This window comes from Oculina patagonica, chromosome 14 (assembly GCF_052425735.1).
Source record: "Oculina patagonica isolate OP01 chromosome 14, crgOcupat, whole genome shotgun sequence".
Taxonomy (NCBI): Eukaryota; Metazoa; Cnidaria; class Anthozoa; order Scleractinia; family Oculinidae; genus Oculina; species Oculina patagonica.
Genome location: NC_135771.1, coordinates 20501731 through 20520366, shown reverse-complemented (window position 1 = coordinate 20520366; position 18636 = coordinate 20501731). Strand labels below are relative to the sequence as shown.

Sequence of the window (18636 nt, the reverse complement as noted above, 5' to 3'; positions counted from 1 at the left end):
TCACTATTTAGTTCTACACTCCTAAAATAAAGAGTGTACTTACTTACTTACCTACCTACCCACCCACCTACCTACCTACTTACCTACTTACTTACTTACTTACTTACTTACTTACTTACTTACTTACTTACTTACTTACTTACTTACTTACTTACTTACTTACTTACTTACTTACTTACTTACTTACTTAATCACTTACTAACTTACTTAACGTAAAACTAAACAAACATTACTTGCTGACTTACTCACTTGAAAACTGCTCTACTTACCTACTTACTTAATTACTTACTAGAATCAAAGTACGCATGCTCGTCTGCTTTACCTTAAGTACCATCAGATTATCTTCATCAGGCCTCTCGTCAGTTCCTTGGATCATCGTGAAATCGTACGTAACCTGATAAAACAGTAACAAAAAAAAAGTCTGAAAAGTGTATTTGCATCACACACCCTTGTCCTCATGATAAGGTAAAGGAGGCAATTGAAAGGCGCTACTACATTCAATTACTACTTAGCTTACTCTACAAGATTACAGAATTTTTGTAGGCTGTGACGTCATATGACGTCGTTACAGCCACCATCTTGGATCCGCCATCTTCGATTTCACCATTTTCTTGGAAATTAAAGTCACAAATAATTTACGGAATTGGTACAAAATCAAGCCAAAATGCTAATTGAACATTCAAGACCTAAAGGGTGGTAACTGTTAGCAAATTTCCTACAAAAAAAAGTTCCCAAAAACTTGGGCTTGAAAATAAAACTTTCTTTGTAATCTTCGCTGTCAGGATTTCCCTCTTTTATAACGCACTGATCCATAAATCGCTGAAATTCGAACAAAAAAGATATATTGCTGGTTTTCACTGTCACGGAATTAAAAAAATAAATAAATTCAAAACCATTCAACTACAGAAGCCATGAATTTCAAATATTATAGACGATAAATAGACAAACAATTTCTCCAAGTTTCAGATCTGTGCTTTGTGTCGTTTGCGAGTTATTTTCCGAACCTTTTCACGCAAACTCATGAAGCTTAGTATGGAGACGCCATATTTGCGTCCTTCCGAGGGACACAAATATGGCCGCCGTGATGCCATAGAAACCATCTGGAACTCAATTCTGTTGTCAACAGCGACAATCTTTGGCTCATGAGCTAGTACACTTTCACATAAACACCACTTGTTATATCTTAAATGTTCAATCTTCTGAAAATGGAAAGGAAAGGCCCTATTTCAAACAAAACAGCTTTTTCACGGCACTCAGCTTGAGGTCGCATACGGCGGGAAAATCAAATATTCAAAATGCTCTGTTCTAAAAACGAAGGGGACTACAGAGCTGGAAATTTGTAAAAAGATATATTTTTAGTTCATCTTGCACCTAGTGAAAACGAAAATTTAGCAGGCCTAGTGAATTTTGATTTCAGAATTTTATGAAGTCAAATGAAAAGCGAAGAAAAATACATATTTATTATTTAATATTGACCAAGTCATTTGATGAATGTGCAGAAATAAATAATTTTCCTACTATAGCAACTTCTGGCATTTTTATCACAAGATGTTTCATCGTTGCCATGTGCCCTGGGGCACATGTCGTCAGGACTTCGCGCCATCTGTAAAAAAAACAACGAGAAATAAGAATTTGATAATGACAAGAGAAAATTAGCAGTGGTCGTTTCATTTATCCAATACCGTAAAATTCCGGTTATAAGTCCTGGGCCAGGGGGGGGGGGGGGGGGGGGGAAGAAACTTCTTTTGTTACACGACTCAAAAAGTGGTCATAGCGATGCCGGGCAACCGAGACTGCGCAGTACCTATCAAATGGTTGCTAAGGGCGTAGTGAATAGCTTGACAAAGTTCATTGTTTATAGTTCGCATATTTTGGTCTTGACCGTGCACAAAACACAATAGCTATATGCATTTTGATTGCTCCTTTGAAGCTTGCCGGACATCAAAACAACAAACAGTGATAACGGTGACCATCCTGGCAAAAGTAAGGCTTGCGAATAATACTAATTAAAAATAACTCCAATGATTCGGAAATTATTTCCCACTTTTTGGTTGTTAAATTTCAACCGCGGCAAACTTTTCGTTTGTTATTCCACGCCGCCAGAGCATTCTCAGTGACGTGAAACATTAGGTGAGAAATGCCAAAAACATCTCAGCGACGTGAAACATCAAACGCAAACACCGCCACTATTCGCATAATTTTCACACGCACGCAGGCATTGATATTTAAATATTTTGGAGAAAACAAAACTTTGGTTTGACGTTTTTCTTAGCAACGGCTTGATTGGCATAGACTCGTACCGTTTCCAGGCACTGCTATGTCTTCAAAGAAAAGTGCCTACTTTCTCCCCCCCCCCCCCTGCCGTGGGCTTATACAACTTCGTAAGGGGTATTGTGTGAGCTTATAAGCGGAGGGGCTTATATCCGGGAGGGCTTATAAGCGGAATAAAAAAATGTTTCGAAACGAGCCACGGGAGTCAGTACTACTGTTGATCGAAATACGTTTTTAAGTTTAAAACGCATTTAGCCCTGTTCAGTACTGTCATCCGGCAGCTTTAGCTTTCTAAACAAACCTTTTGTGACTCGCTATAGCAAGTGCCACGTTTTTCCTGTCAGCGCTCAGTGCGGCGTCCAAAACATTTTGATTCTTTTTGTTCATGAGAATTTCTTGTTCCGGATGAGACAGCAGGCATGACATAACTTCTGGGGAATCGTGGATGGCGGCCAGATGTAGAGCAGTGTTCTGCACGAGAAAAGAAACTACCGTGATCACAACGAAGCAAAGAATACCGCCAATTACGAGTCTTACGTATAACTATTCAAAGTAATATCTTAATTTTAAGTAAATTTTAGACACGGCCTCCATGAAAAGCCGGCTTTTTTTTGTTTTTTGAATTTGTTGTTATTAAATTTTGTAGTTAGTTAGATAGGTAGATAGTCCAGTAACTTAATTGACTGATGGAAAAACCGTGTATAAATAAAGTTATCTTATCTTATCTTATCTGATCTTATCTTATTCGTAAAGAGAGGTGGGGGGGGGGGGTGGTGTTGGGAGACTGATCCAACGCTTGAGTCGTTCAAAGGATTTGTGGTTTAATAGATTTTGTGGTTTAATTTAAACAATGCAGCACACAGGTTATTCTTTAGGTATTACTCACCTGATTTTTGTCAAAGAGGTTTATACATTTAGGGTGATGCTTTAAAATGCACTCCACGCATCGCTTGGATCCTCTCATGGCAGCGATATGTAGAGCTGTTCTGTCGTTATGATCCCTGAGAATGTAATAAGTAAAATAGTTTATTTGTAGCGCATACATTATAATCTCAATGCTCTTACAATATACAGCAATGTAAAGGAATACAATATCAATGAAAGCAATAGTGATGAAAGAAGATAAAATAAAATAAATTACAATTTATAGGATGATGAACTACTAAAGTTAATTATTAAACAAAAACGTTTTAAGCATAATTTTAGAAGTCTCGACTGATGGAACACTCCGCACATCAGGAGGGAGACTGTTCCATAGTGCTGGCGCGCAAGATGAGCAATATCTCCAAGCCTACTTTTCCACAGTTGCACCAAGGTTAAGCAAAATTTCCACGACTCGGTCATGTCCTTCTACGCATGCGAAGTGTAGAGCTGTTTTTCCTTGACTGTCCTTCAGGTTTATGGAACTAATGTTACGACCGGACAGCAACGCTTCAACTGCTTCATGCCAGCCATATCTGAAGGAAGAAAAGATTAAATTCTCCTTATTTTTTTCTTCGTTTTAATGTGACTCTTAAAGCGCTTACTATAAAATTTATACTTTCATATTAATGCTACGTGTTAACTTGCCTGTGTCGAGCATGCTCTGTCTGTTTATGTATAAGAAATGTATAAGTGATGTGTTCACAACAATTGAAGCTACCAAACTTGACGCCTCTCGTACGTTTTATTCCCCGTTTACCATACCTTTCGGCCCTATCAATCCCCCACCCAGGGGCAAGGAACTAAAAGAGATTTTACCATACCTTCCTTCGCAAAATATTGTGCAATGTTGCTAACGTTTATCTCGTCTCTCCCTGTCCACATCAACTTAAGTGGCAATCCCTCTTCCCGCCCTCTCTTTTCCCACGCACTGTAGACTTCCCGTACCCTTCACTTCCGGGTTCCTGCCTGTGCCCTCTCCCCCTCCCCGTCCCCAATATACAACAACGGAAGATGCAGGGGCTTTCAGCTTACGGGTACTTGAAACACTCTTTTCAAAAAAAAAAAAAAAAAAAAAAAAAAAAAAAAAAAAATTTTTTAAAAAAAAAAAAAAAAAAAAAAAAACCCCCCCAAATCCAAAATTTTTGTAAATGGTAAACACCCTCTTCTAATTACAAGGCGTTCGAATAAGTCGGTGTTTGAGTAATGTGTAATAGAATTTTACGTAAGTAGTATAAATGTAGTAGTATATTTTGGGGCGAGTAGTGAATACAAAGTCAAGGCATTGACAAGCTACAATCTCAAATAACTCGCCCCAGACCGTTCCACGTGGACTCCATTTTGAATTAGTGTCGTGTTACCTGGCAGCGCCATGAAGAGCCGTGTCTAGTCCGTATGACGTCACAGTGGTGGCTGCTTTGTTACGCTCCATGAACAGTAAAATATTCTGTTAGGTTCAAAACATGCCAAAATCAAAACATATAAATTTAATCATCCATAATCATGAATTTGATTTTTTCTCAAATAAGACCCCTTACCTGAAGATGACCATATTTGGCAGCATAGTGGATTGGGGCAAACCCTGTGATGTCCTTTTCAGTTATTAATCGGAAAGACGCGCGTTTCTGAGTTAAAAAAAAAGACTTTAGAAAACTGTGTACTTAAAACTATCTTAAAATAGTTAGTATACACCAAGATTAAGAAACGTTGATCCTGTGAAAAATGTCCATAAACCGTGAACAATTGCTTAGAAATATTTCATTTATTTATAAAGAAAAAAAGCGGGAAAACAAGAGGAACCGCCCCCGGAGGGGGGGGGAAGAGAGAATACCGCCCCCCCCGAACAAAAACGAGGATTTGTAGAATACCGCCCGCCACAAAAAAAAAAAGTAATTAGGATATTTTCTTTTTTTGAAAGCTTTAGAGCATAATTTATGCAACCTCCCTTTTATAATGTTCATCCTGTCACAGACGAGGATTATTACTTTTTTCGATTTCCCTGAAATATTTGGGTCGCATCGTTTATGCTTTATGTTTTTCATGGGTCAACGTTTTTTCAATCAGGTGTATCACAATTAATTAGCGTTTTGTGGTCTTTCGTCTCTTGTGTGCCCGACTCGTTAGTTGTTACCACAAAGACTCATGAAAGCTTTACTTCGTCAAGGCTGGCGTATTATCTATAAATGTCATACCTGTAGCAGCACCTCCATAGTGGCTGTATGTCCCACGGCCACTCGCACACAAGATCGCAAATCCACATCTTTGATCGTGACGTCAGCACCACCTTTAATCAACACCTGAACAGAGTCTGTTGCACCCTCCCCAGCTGCCAAGAAGAGAGGGGTGCGGCACAGTTTGTCACGGGGGTCAACTGGGGCGCCCTAAAAGTTACAAAAGTTATAATAATAATAATAATAATAATAATAATAATAATAAAGATATTTTAGCAGGGAGCCCACGTCACAAAAAGGTGGTTTTCAGTGGGGCCCTGCATAAAATAAATAACAAATATGATTAAAATGGTTAAAAAGTGAATATTAAAAATAGAAGATGTAAAAAGTTAAATTTTAAAAAATGAATATAAGAAATTAAAAAACTTATCAAATACTTCTAACATGTCTTTTAAAAGTTAAAATGTCAAATGCGCTTTTTGCTTTGTCGGGTAAAATGTTCCATTCGTGAGCAGCTTGATTAATAAAACGGTTCTGGCCCCAGGAGCGACATGACTTGGGCCTACAAATGTCATTTCGTCCACGAGTATTATAATTATGAATGTCTTTAAGGCTATAAAAATTAAAATCCCAGTCAATCAAGCCATTTAATGCCTTAAAAAACAAAATTAATCTATGAAGTCTTCTTCTTTCCATTAAATTATCCCAGCCAAGCTGTTGGAGCGCCTCGGTAGCAGATGAATGCCTTGGCATATCGAGCACAATTTTGGCAGCTAAATTTTGCAGAACTTGGACTTTCTTCATAAGAGTCAAATTGGCTTTCAGTCTCCCCATGTGACATCCGCATAGTCTAACAGAGGTATTATAGTTGATTTAACGAAAAGTTCTCTGATATCTCTTGGTAGAGAACACTTAATTCTTCGAAGTAAGCCCAACCTTTGTTATACCTTACTAATGAGGTTTTCTATATGATCTGTCCAAGTCAAGTTCTCGTTGATAATCACACCCAGATACTTAAAAGAATTAACTCGATCCAGCCTTCTGTCATTGATTGACAAGGCCACTTCGCTGAAATAAGTAAGCTTCTTCGGACCACCGATGAGCATAAATTTTGATTTCGAAACATTTAATGTTAGTTTGTGTTCGTGAAGCCACTGTGCTAGTATGACAAGGTCTTCATTTAGCATAGTCTGCAAACTTAAAGCTGATTCTGAAGAGCAGTGAAGGGCCGTATCATCAGCGAATAATGTAACAGTACTGTTTCGAAGGACGGTAGGTAGATCATTGATGTAGATGGTAAACAATAGCGGCCCTAAAATTGACCCTTGAGGAACACCAACAGACACCTTTCTAGTAGAAGACGAGGCCTGACCAATAACTGTTTTCTGACATCGAGAAGAAAGGTAAGAGTCGAACCAGGCCAGATGAGTGCTGGTTACTCCTATGTTCTTGAGCTTTACTAACATAATGCCATGATCAACAGTGTCAAAAGCTTTCTTTAGATCAATAAATACTACGCCATTTACTAATCCATTATCCATGTTCCCTAGTACCTCGTCCGTAAACTGAGTTAGAGCTAGACTGGTAGATTTCCCACGCCTAAAACCAAATTGATTAATAACGGCGAGCAGGTTATTTAGAGCAAGGTAGTCATAAAGTTGGGAATGCACAGCTCTTTCAATTACTTTGCTAACGGTGGGGAGGATGGAAATCGGACGATAGTTATCTTTATCAGTTCTGTCACCTTGCTTAAAGAGAGAGGTTACTTTGGCGCACTTCCACGAAGATGGAAATCTACCACTTTCCAGAGATAAGTTTATGATGTATCGCAGAGAAGGAGCAAGTACATCTGCTGCATCTCTAATTAAGCGAGCGCTGATGTTATCCAAGCCAATGGCTTTATTGATCTTCAACTGGCTCAGCTGCTTTTCGACGAAAGATAGTGTGACATGTTGGAGGGAAAATCTAAGTTTTGAAAATAGAAGTTTTGAATCAATTTAATAGTTTATATGGTTTACAACAAGAAAATTAGCCCTTTATTAGTTGATTTAGCGTTTGGGCACACGGAAGTTCGGTACATTGCCAAGGCTTATCAAAATAATCCTCTTGAGTAATCAATCGTGTCAAGTCATTGCGTCGGCTTGTTATGTTTTCCTAGAATCGTTCAAACCTATTCTTTACTGAGGGGCCTGAAGTAGCTAGGTAGAATGGGAACTGGGATTTGGGCAAATTTCCACTGGGGATTAGAGTGACTGGGACTGGGAATCACAAACACAAAATGGAACTAAAACTGGAATTTGGAACAATTTGGGAAAATAAAATGCTGGGAAATGTGGTTTGAGCAACATTTTGGCCTGGAAATTGGATTATACCCCCCCCCCCCCCCCCCCTTCCTCAGGACTCTCTTTACTTGCACACGTGGTGAAGGGTTCTCTTGTCGAAATAGCAATTTATATCTAAATTCCAGTAAGTTTAATGTCAAAAAAGGGAACCAAAGTAGTTCTGTATGATCGGTTACATCCAAACTTTCAAGACATACATCAGACGTTCACGGTTTAATTACCCCTCAGTAAGACTATACTTTAAACCTTTATCATCTGTACTCTACCCCTCTACTTCCCTAGGGTTGTGTTTTTTTTTAACGCACGATCCTGGAATGCAAACGGTTGGTAACGAATGCTAGGAATAATTCGGATTGCCTGCAGAATGTTCCTTCACTGTTTTGAGTGGTTATTAGTTTATATTTCTCTCAATTTGTTGCTAGACACAGTTCCTTTAATCGATGATTTGAAGCACATCTGTTTCTCCAGAACTGCGTTAGAAAAGACACTTAATGCTACAGTTGGTATTATTGGTTTAAAATAAAAAACGACCAATGGGCAAAATGCCCGCTCGTATTATATGTCCAAACATCGGTGTTAGGTCCGTTTTCCGTAAGATTGTCAGTCCGTATTTTTGCCCTGTTCTACTGTGTAATAACGTAGCATATTTTGCACGCAATAGTTGAATAATAAAAGTATAGTATTTACCTGTTCCAAGAGATACCGTACAATAACTGCATGATCGTTAAATGCAGCCATGTGCAGGGGAGTCGAACCTTGGCTGTCAATCAAATTAATTCGACAAATGTGTGGATCCTTCGAAGCTAATAGTCGAACCATTTCCAGGAAGCCGTGGGTGCACGCCACGTGGAATGCAGTACTTCTGTCAATTCTCTGACGCAATCAATTGGGAAGAAAATAATTAGAGAAATGAAAGAAAGGTAGAATACTTGACTGAATGTATCATTCGTCTGTTGGCCGGTCTGTCGCTTTAGCAGTCATGATCAGTCGGCTAGTTTTCAGTCAGAGAGTAACTCACTCACTCACGCAATCAATCAATCAATCAATCAATCAATCAATCAATAAATCCATCAACTAATCAATCAATCACGCTGTCTGTCTATCTGTCTGTCTGTATTTCTGTCTGTCTGTCTGTCTGTCTGTCATTCAGCTAGGCAGCCAGCTGGCCAGTCAGTTAGTCAGTCAGTCAGTCAGTCAAATAGTCAGTCTTAAGACAGTCGGTCAGTCATTCAGAAGTCAGTCAGTCAGTCATTCAGAAGTCAGTCAATCAGTCAGTCAGTCAGTCAGTCAATGACATCAATAAACTAAATTAAGTATTAAAACATCTGCTAAATAGTAAGGTTATTTATTTTTTTAGTAACGCTGATTACCTTTGGCTGTCGAATGATTGCTCCATTGTCCAGACAAAGTTGTACCACCTAAAATAGAAACAACTGTCTGTAAGCATTAAGCCTGCGTCTAACAGTTGATATGGAATTTAGAGGCTGTTTTAAAGTGGTTTCTTACCTCAGAACTATCACTTTCGACTGCCAAGTGAAGCAGAGTGCTGCCCTCAGAATCCACATCACAAAGTATGTCCTTCATATCTCTATGCTTTGATTTAGCTGCCAGTATGTAAGAACAATACAGTGCCATCATCATCATAATTATTTAATGGGTAGTAGGAACGGGCGGGAAGATATCATTTCTGACCTCGAGGTGATGCTGACCAAATTTATCTCATTCTTGAACTTGTGTTAACTTTGTTATGTTAACTTTTTATATATATTGACAAAACCCGGCGAAAAAAAAAAATTAAGACGGATTCCGCTGAAAGTTCGAGCAATGAGTGCGAAAATTAAGTACCAAAAATATACTTATTGCACGGCAACATTTTGTACACTATTTAAAAGGTCTCATCGAAATTCATTTGTCTTAGTGACCCCGCAATTAAATTCTAAAGCATTCTCGAGAAAATTAAAGTTAAACCTCGAAAAAATTATAAAACACGCGCCATTTTGTTTTGAACTGGCGCGAAACGTCCGTTTTAACTGAAATAAAGACAACTTCAAATCCATTTTTCTCTCGCGGGGTCAGCTTGAGTGCTAAATTTTTGGCAGGTTTTTGTAAGCTGTACTTAAACTTTGCCATGATAAGAGGTCTTTTTGGTAACTTTATTTTTGCCTGTATTGCTCGAAAATTGTGCGGAAACAGTCTTAAGTACGTTATAAAGAAACATTTCAAAATTACACTACAAGGCGTACAAGCCGCTGACCATCTTTAAAGAAAAACACCGCGGCGTTCTTGGCTCCTTTTTCCACAGCTCGCGTCAGAGGGGTCATGCTTTCGTCATCACGGCAGTCTGGAGAGGCTCCGTGCTCAATCTAACAAAAAATGTACATCTAAAGTAGTTTGAAAAATAGTTGTTGTTTAGTAATACAGATTGACCTGAATTCAGTTGTTAGCTTTTGTGTCATCATCCAAGATTTTGTGGAAGACAGTAATAATCACTGTGGCCAATCACAAAAGACAGACGATCCAGTTAACCAATCAAAACTCGAAGTAAGTACATCTAACTGGCGCGACGTGCGCGAAAACGTGTGCAAACAAGCCACAATTGACTTTGGTTTTTCTTCTAATGAGATATATGTCCTCTGATGAGATATATAAAGTGGCACGATATTTTTCAAACAGTCAATAAGGGTAGGAATGCAAAACCAAAGCAAATGCAAATTACTTTGGCCACTTAAACTCCATCCCATAATACCACAAAATTCACATAAACTGCCAGGGTCGTACCTAGGATTTTTTGTCTGCGGGGGCAAGTTTTCCTGGCGGGGGCAACTGGGCTTTTTTTAGTTTAGCTTTTTTTTTCTTTAGTTTTCTTAGTTTTTTAGTTTTCCTGGCGGGGGCAACTGCCCCCTCTGCCCCCAACCCCCCCCCCCCCCCCGCTAGGTACGGCCCTGACTGCCTAACAGAACGTTAAATCAGCAGTTTCTAAAACTTTCTTCGGATTTTCTCATATCAATTAACTGTTGAAGATGGTTTCCGCCGAACATTCGAGCAATACAGGCAAAAATAACGTTACCACAGAGATCTCCTAGCTTAGTAACAGTTTGAGTACAGCTAACAAAAACGTGCCAAAACTTTAGCACTCAAGTTGACCCCGCTAGGGAAAAATGGATTTGAAGTTGTCTACATTTCAGTTAAAAAGAACGTTTCACGCCGGTTTAAAACAAAATGGCGCGCGCTTTAAACATTTTTACGAGGTTTGACTTTAGTTTTCTCTAGAATGCTTTAGAGTTTAATCACGGGGTCACGAAGACAAATGAATTTCAGTGAGAGGTTTCAAATAGTATATAAAATGTTACCGTACTATGAGTAGGTTTTTGGTACTTAATTTTGCACTCATTGCTCGAACTTTCAGCGGAATCCGTCTTAACACTTTTCTGTAAATATACCACAGTTACTACAAGCCCCATGCACAGAGTTTATAACTCACCAATGATTAAAAGTTTTACATAGATTAAAGTTAGTAAATAATAAAGATGGTAGATTTTTAAGGTCGGTGATAAATAGTGAAGAAATTATTCTACATGACACGAGCGTGGGACAAAGAAAATCTGACTCCCCGACGGGAATCGCCCATGGCCTCCCAGCCGGTTGGGCGCTCTAATCAACTGGCTCGTGAGACTCGCTGTGAGCTGGCCATTTACTAGGTTGATAAGGGTCTGATAAGTGACACGCGTCCTGCATACTGCTAGGATCAGCAATGTCGAATCGTCAAATTTGTAGTAAATAATAAAGATGGTAGATTTTGCTCGGTGATAAATAGTGAAGAAATATTCTACTGACACGAGCGTGGGACAAAGAAAATCCCGTAATTAAAGTTACTAAAAATCCCATAATCAAAGTTACTAACCAATAATTTGCAGATAGGTACTTTGTCAATATCAGCAGCGATATGAAGAGCGGTCCGCGAACTATGTCCTCTGATGTCTACGTCGCTAGTGGCACGTTGAAGAAAACTCTGAAATGTTAAAGATTAAACTTACAATTTATGGTGTCTGAAGTTTAGGCCTCGAAATTGACAGACTTAAATCCATTAGTTTCTCTGAGCGAAAATTATGGACAAAATCCCTCTCTGTAACAGAACAGGTAATCATAAATTATTGATCGAAACTGGCAGATATAATCAAATCCCAAGGGATAATACACTCTGTCCTACCTGTGGATCGAACCAAATTAAAGATGAAATTCATTACTTTTCCATTGTACTAAATACTGTAGTTTTAGAGATGAATTTTACAAAAAATAGAGAATCAAATACCAAATATTACACTATTACCTCCTTTGCAAGCCACCAAGAATTCTGATAATTATTATCTAAATATTCAACTGATGAAGTTCATTTTGAGATGCTTATCCATACGAAATAATCTTCTATGGAATAAAAGGAATGTAACACATACGTAATTGCTTTTTTTCATATTACACGATTATGATTGTTATAAATTTCGCTTTCGTTAAGGTTTATGCTTTTGCAATACTGTATGTATTTATAGTCATGCAAATAGAGCTTGTTGTTGTTGTACTATAATATATGATCAATTAACCACTGGTTCCGCAAATACCTACTCTAACAAGATTCTCGTCCCCAGTCCGAACCGCGGTTTGAAGCGGTGCCTCTTGGCTCTCATCAAGTCGAGTTGTGTCAGCCCCAGCCTCCAGGAGCATCTCCATGATTGTCACGTGACGTCCTAATATGGCATTGTGGACTGGAGTCCTTCCTGACTTATCCAGGAGATTCAGAGCATCTGAGCAAAAAACATTGTCAGTAATAATTATTAATTACAGTGGAACCTCGATTTAACGGACCTCTATATTACGAAGTCCTCGGTGGTATAATTAACAATTATCCTGCGAAATCGTGCGGAATATCGCCTGATACTTAACCGACGAGGCCGTGGGCCGAGTTGGCTAAAATCAGACGATATTCCGCAAGATTGAGACGGATAATTGTTTTATTATTCAACAAATTGTCAACGAAACACATTTTGCTGGTAGAAAAACTGTAATTATGCAGCACTTTACAAGAATTCGGACGAATTTTCGCAACCTACGTATATCGCAGGATATCTGTCATGTGCGTATGACAAATAACGTTAACATTTTGACCATATATGGGCAGCGCGCGCATTTGTTGAATAATAACAAACGATATTCTTCAGCCAGGCGACAGTTACAGTAAGATGTCTAAAATGTATGGAACGGTACCTCGATATAACGAACCTCGATATAACGAAATCCTCGTTATAACGAACACAATCCGGAAGCCCAAACATAAAATGTACCCCGATATAACGAATAAGTAACGAAAATAATTTAATCCTTTAACAGGAGAACATCTTCAAAGACATACATGTATGTCCACATCTATATGCATATTAGACATTGAGGTACAAATGATATTTTGACAGTCGTGAGCTATATAGGTATGTGCCGCTGGGAAAGGGTAGGGATTTTCGGTGTCTAGTCTAGTATACGGTTGCAAAATCAGCTGAACATGGTATGGTATAGGGTAAGGGTTTCAGAGTCCCAGCGACACACCCCCACCCAAAAATATACAGAGTGCCCCCGGGGGGGGAGGCTGATGCAACGTAACAAAGTGAAAAACATTTATTAACTATACCTAGATTTAATGAACATTTTGGTTGTTTTCCGCAAATTCGTTATATCGAGGTTTTCGATATAACAAACCCTCGACATAACGAACAAATTTCCACAGTCCGTTGGCACTTCGTTAAATCAAGGTTTCACTGTATTATGGAATTCTATAGTACCAACTCTCCATACAAACCAACGAGCATAGATCAGAACGACATGTACAACATCATACACGAAACTCTAAGAAAGTGACAAATTTCCCTTTTATCATTGCGAAATATACGCACCTGAGCTTCTTCAAATCAATATGAGGGTATGGGAAGCACCGTGGCCTAATGGTTAGCGCGCTGGATTCCGGATCGAGCGGTACGTTCGTTCAAGCCCTGGCCGGGGTCATTATGTTTGTGTTCTTGGACAAGACACTTTACTCTCATAGTGCCTCTCTCCACCCAGGTGTATAAATAGGCATCGGCGAATCAACGCTGGGGGTAGCCCTGCGATGGACTAGCATCCCATCCAGGGGGGAGTAGAAATACTACTAGTCGCTTAATGATACGAAACCGGGATAAGCTCCGGACTGATGAGCTACTAGGGTCGTATGCAGGTCCGCCCGCCCCTTCACCATCACCGCCTCCCCCTAAAAAAAACAAACAAACAAATAGTTTAAATTGTTCATTACCAGGCTCTCTGCTCAATATGTTCCTAACTTCAACCTCGTTTCCAGACAAACACGCCTGATGCAATTTGCCTGGTTTCTCTTCCTGTGGACGAAAGAATAGAACTTACATACAGAGATTGCAATCATCACCAGTTGCAACTGTTTGAACCACTAAAAACGAGACCAGTAGAGTGAATAATTAAATTGTTTTAGCCAAATTCTAAAACAACAAATTATTTCTCCCATGGACTAGTATTAAACTCTGCGCTCTAGCGAAATCGCGCGCGGACTGATCATGAATTGTCATTATAAACTTTCAGTTGTGTACGCACGCTCATAAGTTCAGTGAACAATTATTACGCTTTGAACTCGCGTGACGGTAAGGGTCCTTCTATTAGTCTTCTCGGGAATTGGATTTTCCAGTTTAATTCAAGGACATTGGAAAGAAAAAAGAGAGGGAGAGTTTTTTGCTTATCAATCACAGTTGCCATGCCTACCGATTCATGACCTTCATCATCGTCCCCAGTATCTGTTGCGTCAGGAGCCTCGCTTCCTACTGATTGGAGAGACAGCTGACTCAATGTTTTGGCTCGCTGGATCCGATCCAGGTCTGGACTTAAAGGTACTAAAGGCAATTCCTCCTCGTCATTAGGTCTCTCAGGAGGTGATGGACCGTTCATGTTAGCGTCCATTGCAATTTTACGGCTTCTGAGTTCAAATAAATCAGGCATAAATATAAAAGAAGGCACCAGGTTAAAGCGTTCGAAGGAAAAATAATAAGAGATTTAGTAGAGAACGATTTTAAGTAATGCCTGTTGCATTATTTAATGGTTCGTAATCGTTTCAATGTTCCGGGCAATCACGCATCCTTGTTCTTTATCGTATCTTTGAGATCAATCAACCAATCAATCAATCAATCAATCAATCAATCAATCAATCAATCAATCAATCAATCAATCAATCAATCAATCAATCAATCAATGTATTAACGTCATGACGCAGGATAAGGTTGCCGGCTCCATATCCGAGCCAGAAACGCATGACAATGTGTTTCTTATATTGCCTTCTTGTTTTGTGTCACGTGACGTTTATTTCGGTGACGTCAGCGGTGTGAATTCACGTGGTCAAGGCCTGGACATAAGCTAAATGTATAAATGTAAAAAAATGTAAATACTACGCTGTAGTCAAAAAAATAATTCCCGAAGTTTCGGCAATGCTGCCTTCTTCAGGGGGACAAAACTATTTAACCGTTAAAAAGTTTGTTGTATCACACGCGCATTTAAATAAATGCTCGCGCACGTTTCCGCGCGCGCGAGAGCGCACGATAATACAAAGAAGTCAATTTACGTAAAGCTAAAATCTTGATTAAGTCCACTAGGAGCCAGAGTTCCGTGTTGGAAGATGTATCTCATCTCCTGTTTCTTGCGGTACTGTTGGTTTGTCAGGCCTGCTTTCAGGACAGCGACCTTCATATCCTGCAGGGAGTGATCCGGCTGGTTAAAGTGTGCTGGTACAGGAAGGTCATTCCTGCCGTTGATCACATCCCTGCGGTGTTCCCTGAAACGGTCTGCCATCCTGCGCCCGGTCTCCCCAATGTAGACGGTCGATGGACATCTCTCGCATGATACACAGTATACTACGTTCTCCGTTGTACAGGTGAAGTGGCCTGTGATGTTAACATGCCCCTTGGGTGTTGAAATTGTGTTAGACGAGTTAACGTGGTGGCATGTTAACATCACAGGCCACTTCACCTGTACAACGGAGAACGTAGTATACTGTGTATCATGCGAGAGATGTCCATCGACCGTCTACATTGGGGAGACCGGGCGCAGGATGGCAGACCGTTTCAGGGAACACCGCAGGGATGTGATCAACGGCAGGAATGACCTTCCTGTACCAGCACACTTTAACCAGCCGGATCACTCCCTGCAGGATATGAAGGTCGCTGTCCTGAAAGCAGGCCTGACAAACCAACAGTACCGCAAGAAACAGGAGATGAGATACATCTTCCAACACGGAACTCTGGCTCCTAGTGGACTTAATCAAGATTTTAGCTTTACGTAAATTGACTTCTTTGTATTATCGTGCGCTCTCTCGCGCGCGGAAACGTGCGCGAGCATTTATTTAAATGCGCGTGTGATACAACAAACTTTTTAACGGTTAAATAGTTTTGTCCCCCTGAAGAAGGCAGCATTGCCGAAACGTCGGGAATTATTTTTTTGACTACAGCGTAGTATTTACATTTTTTTACATTTATACATTCAGCACCTACGCTGCGCAGGGTTTCAAATTTTTATCACCTGGACATAAGCTGTCTAGTCGCCGTGCAGGGACTAAGCAAGGTTTCTTCCATCCGATAATAGTTTTGATTGACATATAAGCCTGGGCCTTTATAAAGACTATCATTCATTAAAAAAGGATAAGAACTTAACTTATTTTACCTACCGAATTCTTGCTTTAATTTCAAAATGACACAAATATCGAGATAACGTACAAATGTCTCACGTGATTCCAAAAATTATGGCGTGACTAAATGGACACTCCAAAGTCAGAAATCCGCTGGGAGACTATGACCCAAGCACTTCAGTGTGCTCTCGGGTTGCTATCGACTTTTGATAGTTGACTTGTACACCGTGTACAGTCCTATATTTTTCTGTGTGTTTGTCGCGATCGATCACTGGGTATGGCGTTCCGCCATCTTGATTTGACATTCTCAAGCGCAACCTGGGGAGATAGCAAAATACCTGTGGTGACGGGTATTTTGCTCTCTCCCCAGGTTGCACTCGGGAATGAAAATCCAAGAGGGCGGAACGCTAAACTCAGCGATTGCGATCGATCGCGACAAACACACGGAAAAATGGGGGACTGTGAACAGTCTACAAGTCGACTATCAAATAACTGTTTACGAAACCAGAGACCGATCTATTCGACAAAAAATTCAGTGAAAATGGTTTATTTATAGGTTTAATTGGTTTGTGATTTTGGCAATTTTGATTGTGCGCGCACCCACGGCGGTCTATGGCAAATTAGACCGCCCTTAAGTTACCAATCAGATTGTAAGTTTGCCTAATAGTCTGTCACTGTGTTCATGCTAATAGATCATGCTCATTAACCAAAACCCGCGCATTGTCTTGGCTATTGTATTAAGGATAATAAAACACCCCAAGTGGCCAATTAGAGCACGCGCGATTTTGTTCTATTATGTCTACTGGAAATGGAGCGAAACAGAAAAAACTTAAACATGCAAAATTTGCACAAACCCATGCTAGGAATGTCGCGAGTTAATGGGTTTCTTATAAGCAACCTGCCCTATTAAATTCCGAGACCAATGCTCCGTTGTTCGAAAGCCGATCGGAACAGTACATACATAATCTTTACTTAAACACGATTAGTTACAATCAATTGTTGAACCAACAAAGATAACAATAATAATAAATCAAAATGCTTATAAAATACTGTTTTACATGATTGCCGTATAGGAATCCGAAATGTCTGAGATTTAGTCGATCTTTTGTTTAAACTGTATAGTAAAGCCAGCATTTCACAATTCTTGGTGCAGATTGTTTCATAAGAGGCTCCACCGTCACTAAACTTAGTTAATCATGCTTTTTCGAACAACAGCCCAAGGTGTTAATCTGCAAGGCTTTATAAATTAATTTCCTACATATTGCAGTCTTATTCATAAGACTGCAATATGTAGGATTAATACAGAATTAATAGTGGTCCCCACAGTAGCTAAACCTTCGTTAATCGGTTTTAATCCTGTTTCAGTTGAACAACTTGCCTTCATTGTTAAGTGGCAAAGCTTAATGTAAGAGCTTTCTCATATTCTTTTATATAAGACTATATTACTCAAGAAACTGCCAATAATAAAGAGAAGATAAAGTGCTGGTCACATAACGCCTTGATTATGGAGGGACAGCATGTAGCATCTAGATTGTGTTTATGAAGTTTTCGAAACAATTTCTCGTTTAAACAATGAAATATATTTTTCATTGTCCCCCTTCAGAACAAACGGATCATTAATCTGATCAGTTTAAAGTTAGACGTACTGTCGATAACGATCAAAGAAGATCTATTGAGCACCTCTTAAATCACTAATTTGATTTACGTTTATCAGTTATTGAACTTAACAGAAATATTTGCGCGCGCCTCACAAACACTAACTTTATCAAAGTTTAAACAACAACTAAAGACAATCGAGCAAAAGAATCTTAGACCTTACCTTTGTCTTTTCTGTCGTTTGGACATAATGGAAAATGGCAGATTCCTATCTTAACAAATATATCAAAAGCGTGTTTAGGTATGCTCGATAGTTTATAAAGCTGGGACGAAGCAGTGAACCGTGATGCGTGACAGTTATGAGTCACGCATCATAACTCACATAACTCACGCGAGTTTGGTGCCAAAAACTGAAACTGTTCACTTTCAACATTGAGCACTATTAAAGCTGTGTTCTAAGAAACACGTATATGTCAAAAGCTTTAAATCATCTTCATGACTAGTGTCGTTTAATAAGCCTCGGTCAGCCTTTCTACAAAATTAATTTTAGCAATTGCTTTGCTAGAAATTATAAAATAGCTGAAATTCTTGCGGTCTCTTTCTCATTGATAAAGTTCTTAGGTAC

At 39.4% G+C, this 18636-nt stretch overlaps 1 protein-coding gene and 1 pseudogene across 2 annotated transcripts in view; both read right to left on the bottom strand.

The window, feature by feature from the left end:
* The window catches only part of LOC144638804 (transient receptor potential cation channel subfamily A member 1-like), a 47082-nt pseudogene that overhangs the window by 11468 nt on the left and 16978 nt on the right, over nt 1-18636 (bottom strand). The window contains exons 13-17 of the transcript XR_013568012.1: nt 3158-3272; nt 2573-2742; nt 1519-1603; nt 763-819; nt 323-394 (exon numbers count right to left, since the gene is read on the bottom strand). The product of XR_013568012.1 is annotated as a transient receptor potential cation channel subfamily A member 1-like (transcript). The remainder of the gene's footprint in view (nt 1-322; nt 395-762; nt 820-1518; nt 1604-2572; nt 2743-3157; nt 3273-18636) is intronic.
* Nucleotides 3287-18339, bottom strand: LOC144638835 (transient receptor potential cation channel subfamily A member 1-like). Its single transcript, XM_078498118.1, has 13 exons — nt 18235-18339; nt 14507-14717; nt 14031-14112; nt 12323-12501; nt 11607-11714; nt 9960-10068; nt 9212-9309; nt 9076-9123; nt 8393-8578; nt 5385-5573; nt 4731-4817; nt 4554-4639; nt 3287-3728 (listed from the first exon to the last, which is right to left on the bottom strand). The coding sequence occupies exons 1-13, from the start codon at nt 18258-18260 to the stop codon at nt 3563-3565; spliced, it is 1575 nt and encodes a 524-aa protein (XP_078354244.1). The 5' UTR covers nt 18261-18339; the 3' UTR covers nt 3287-3562.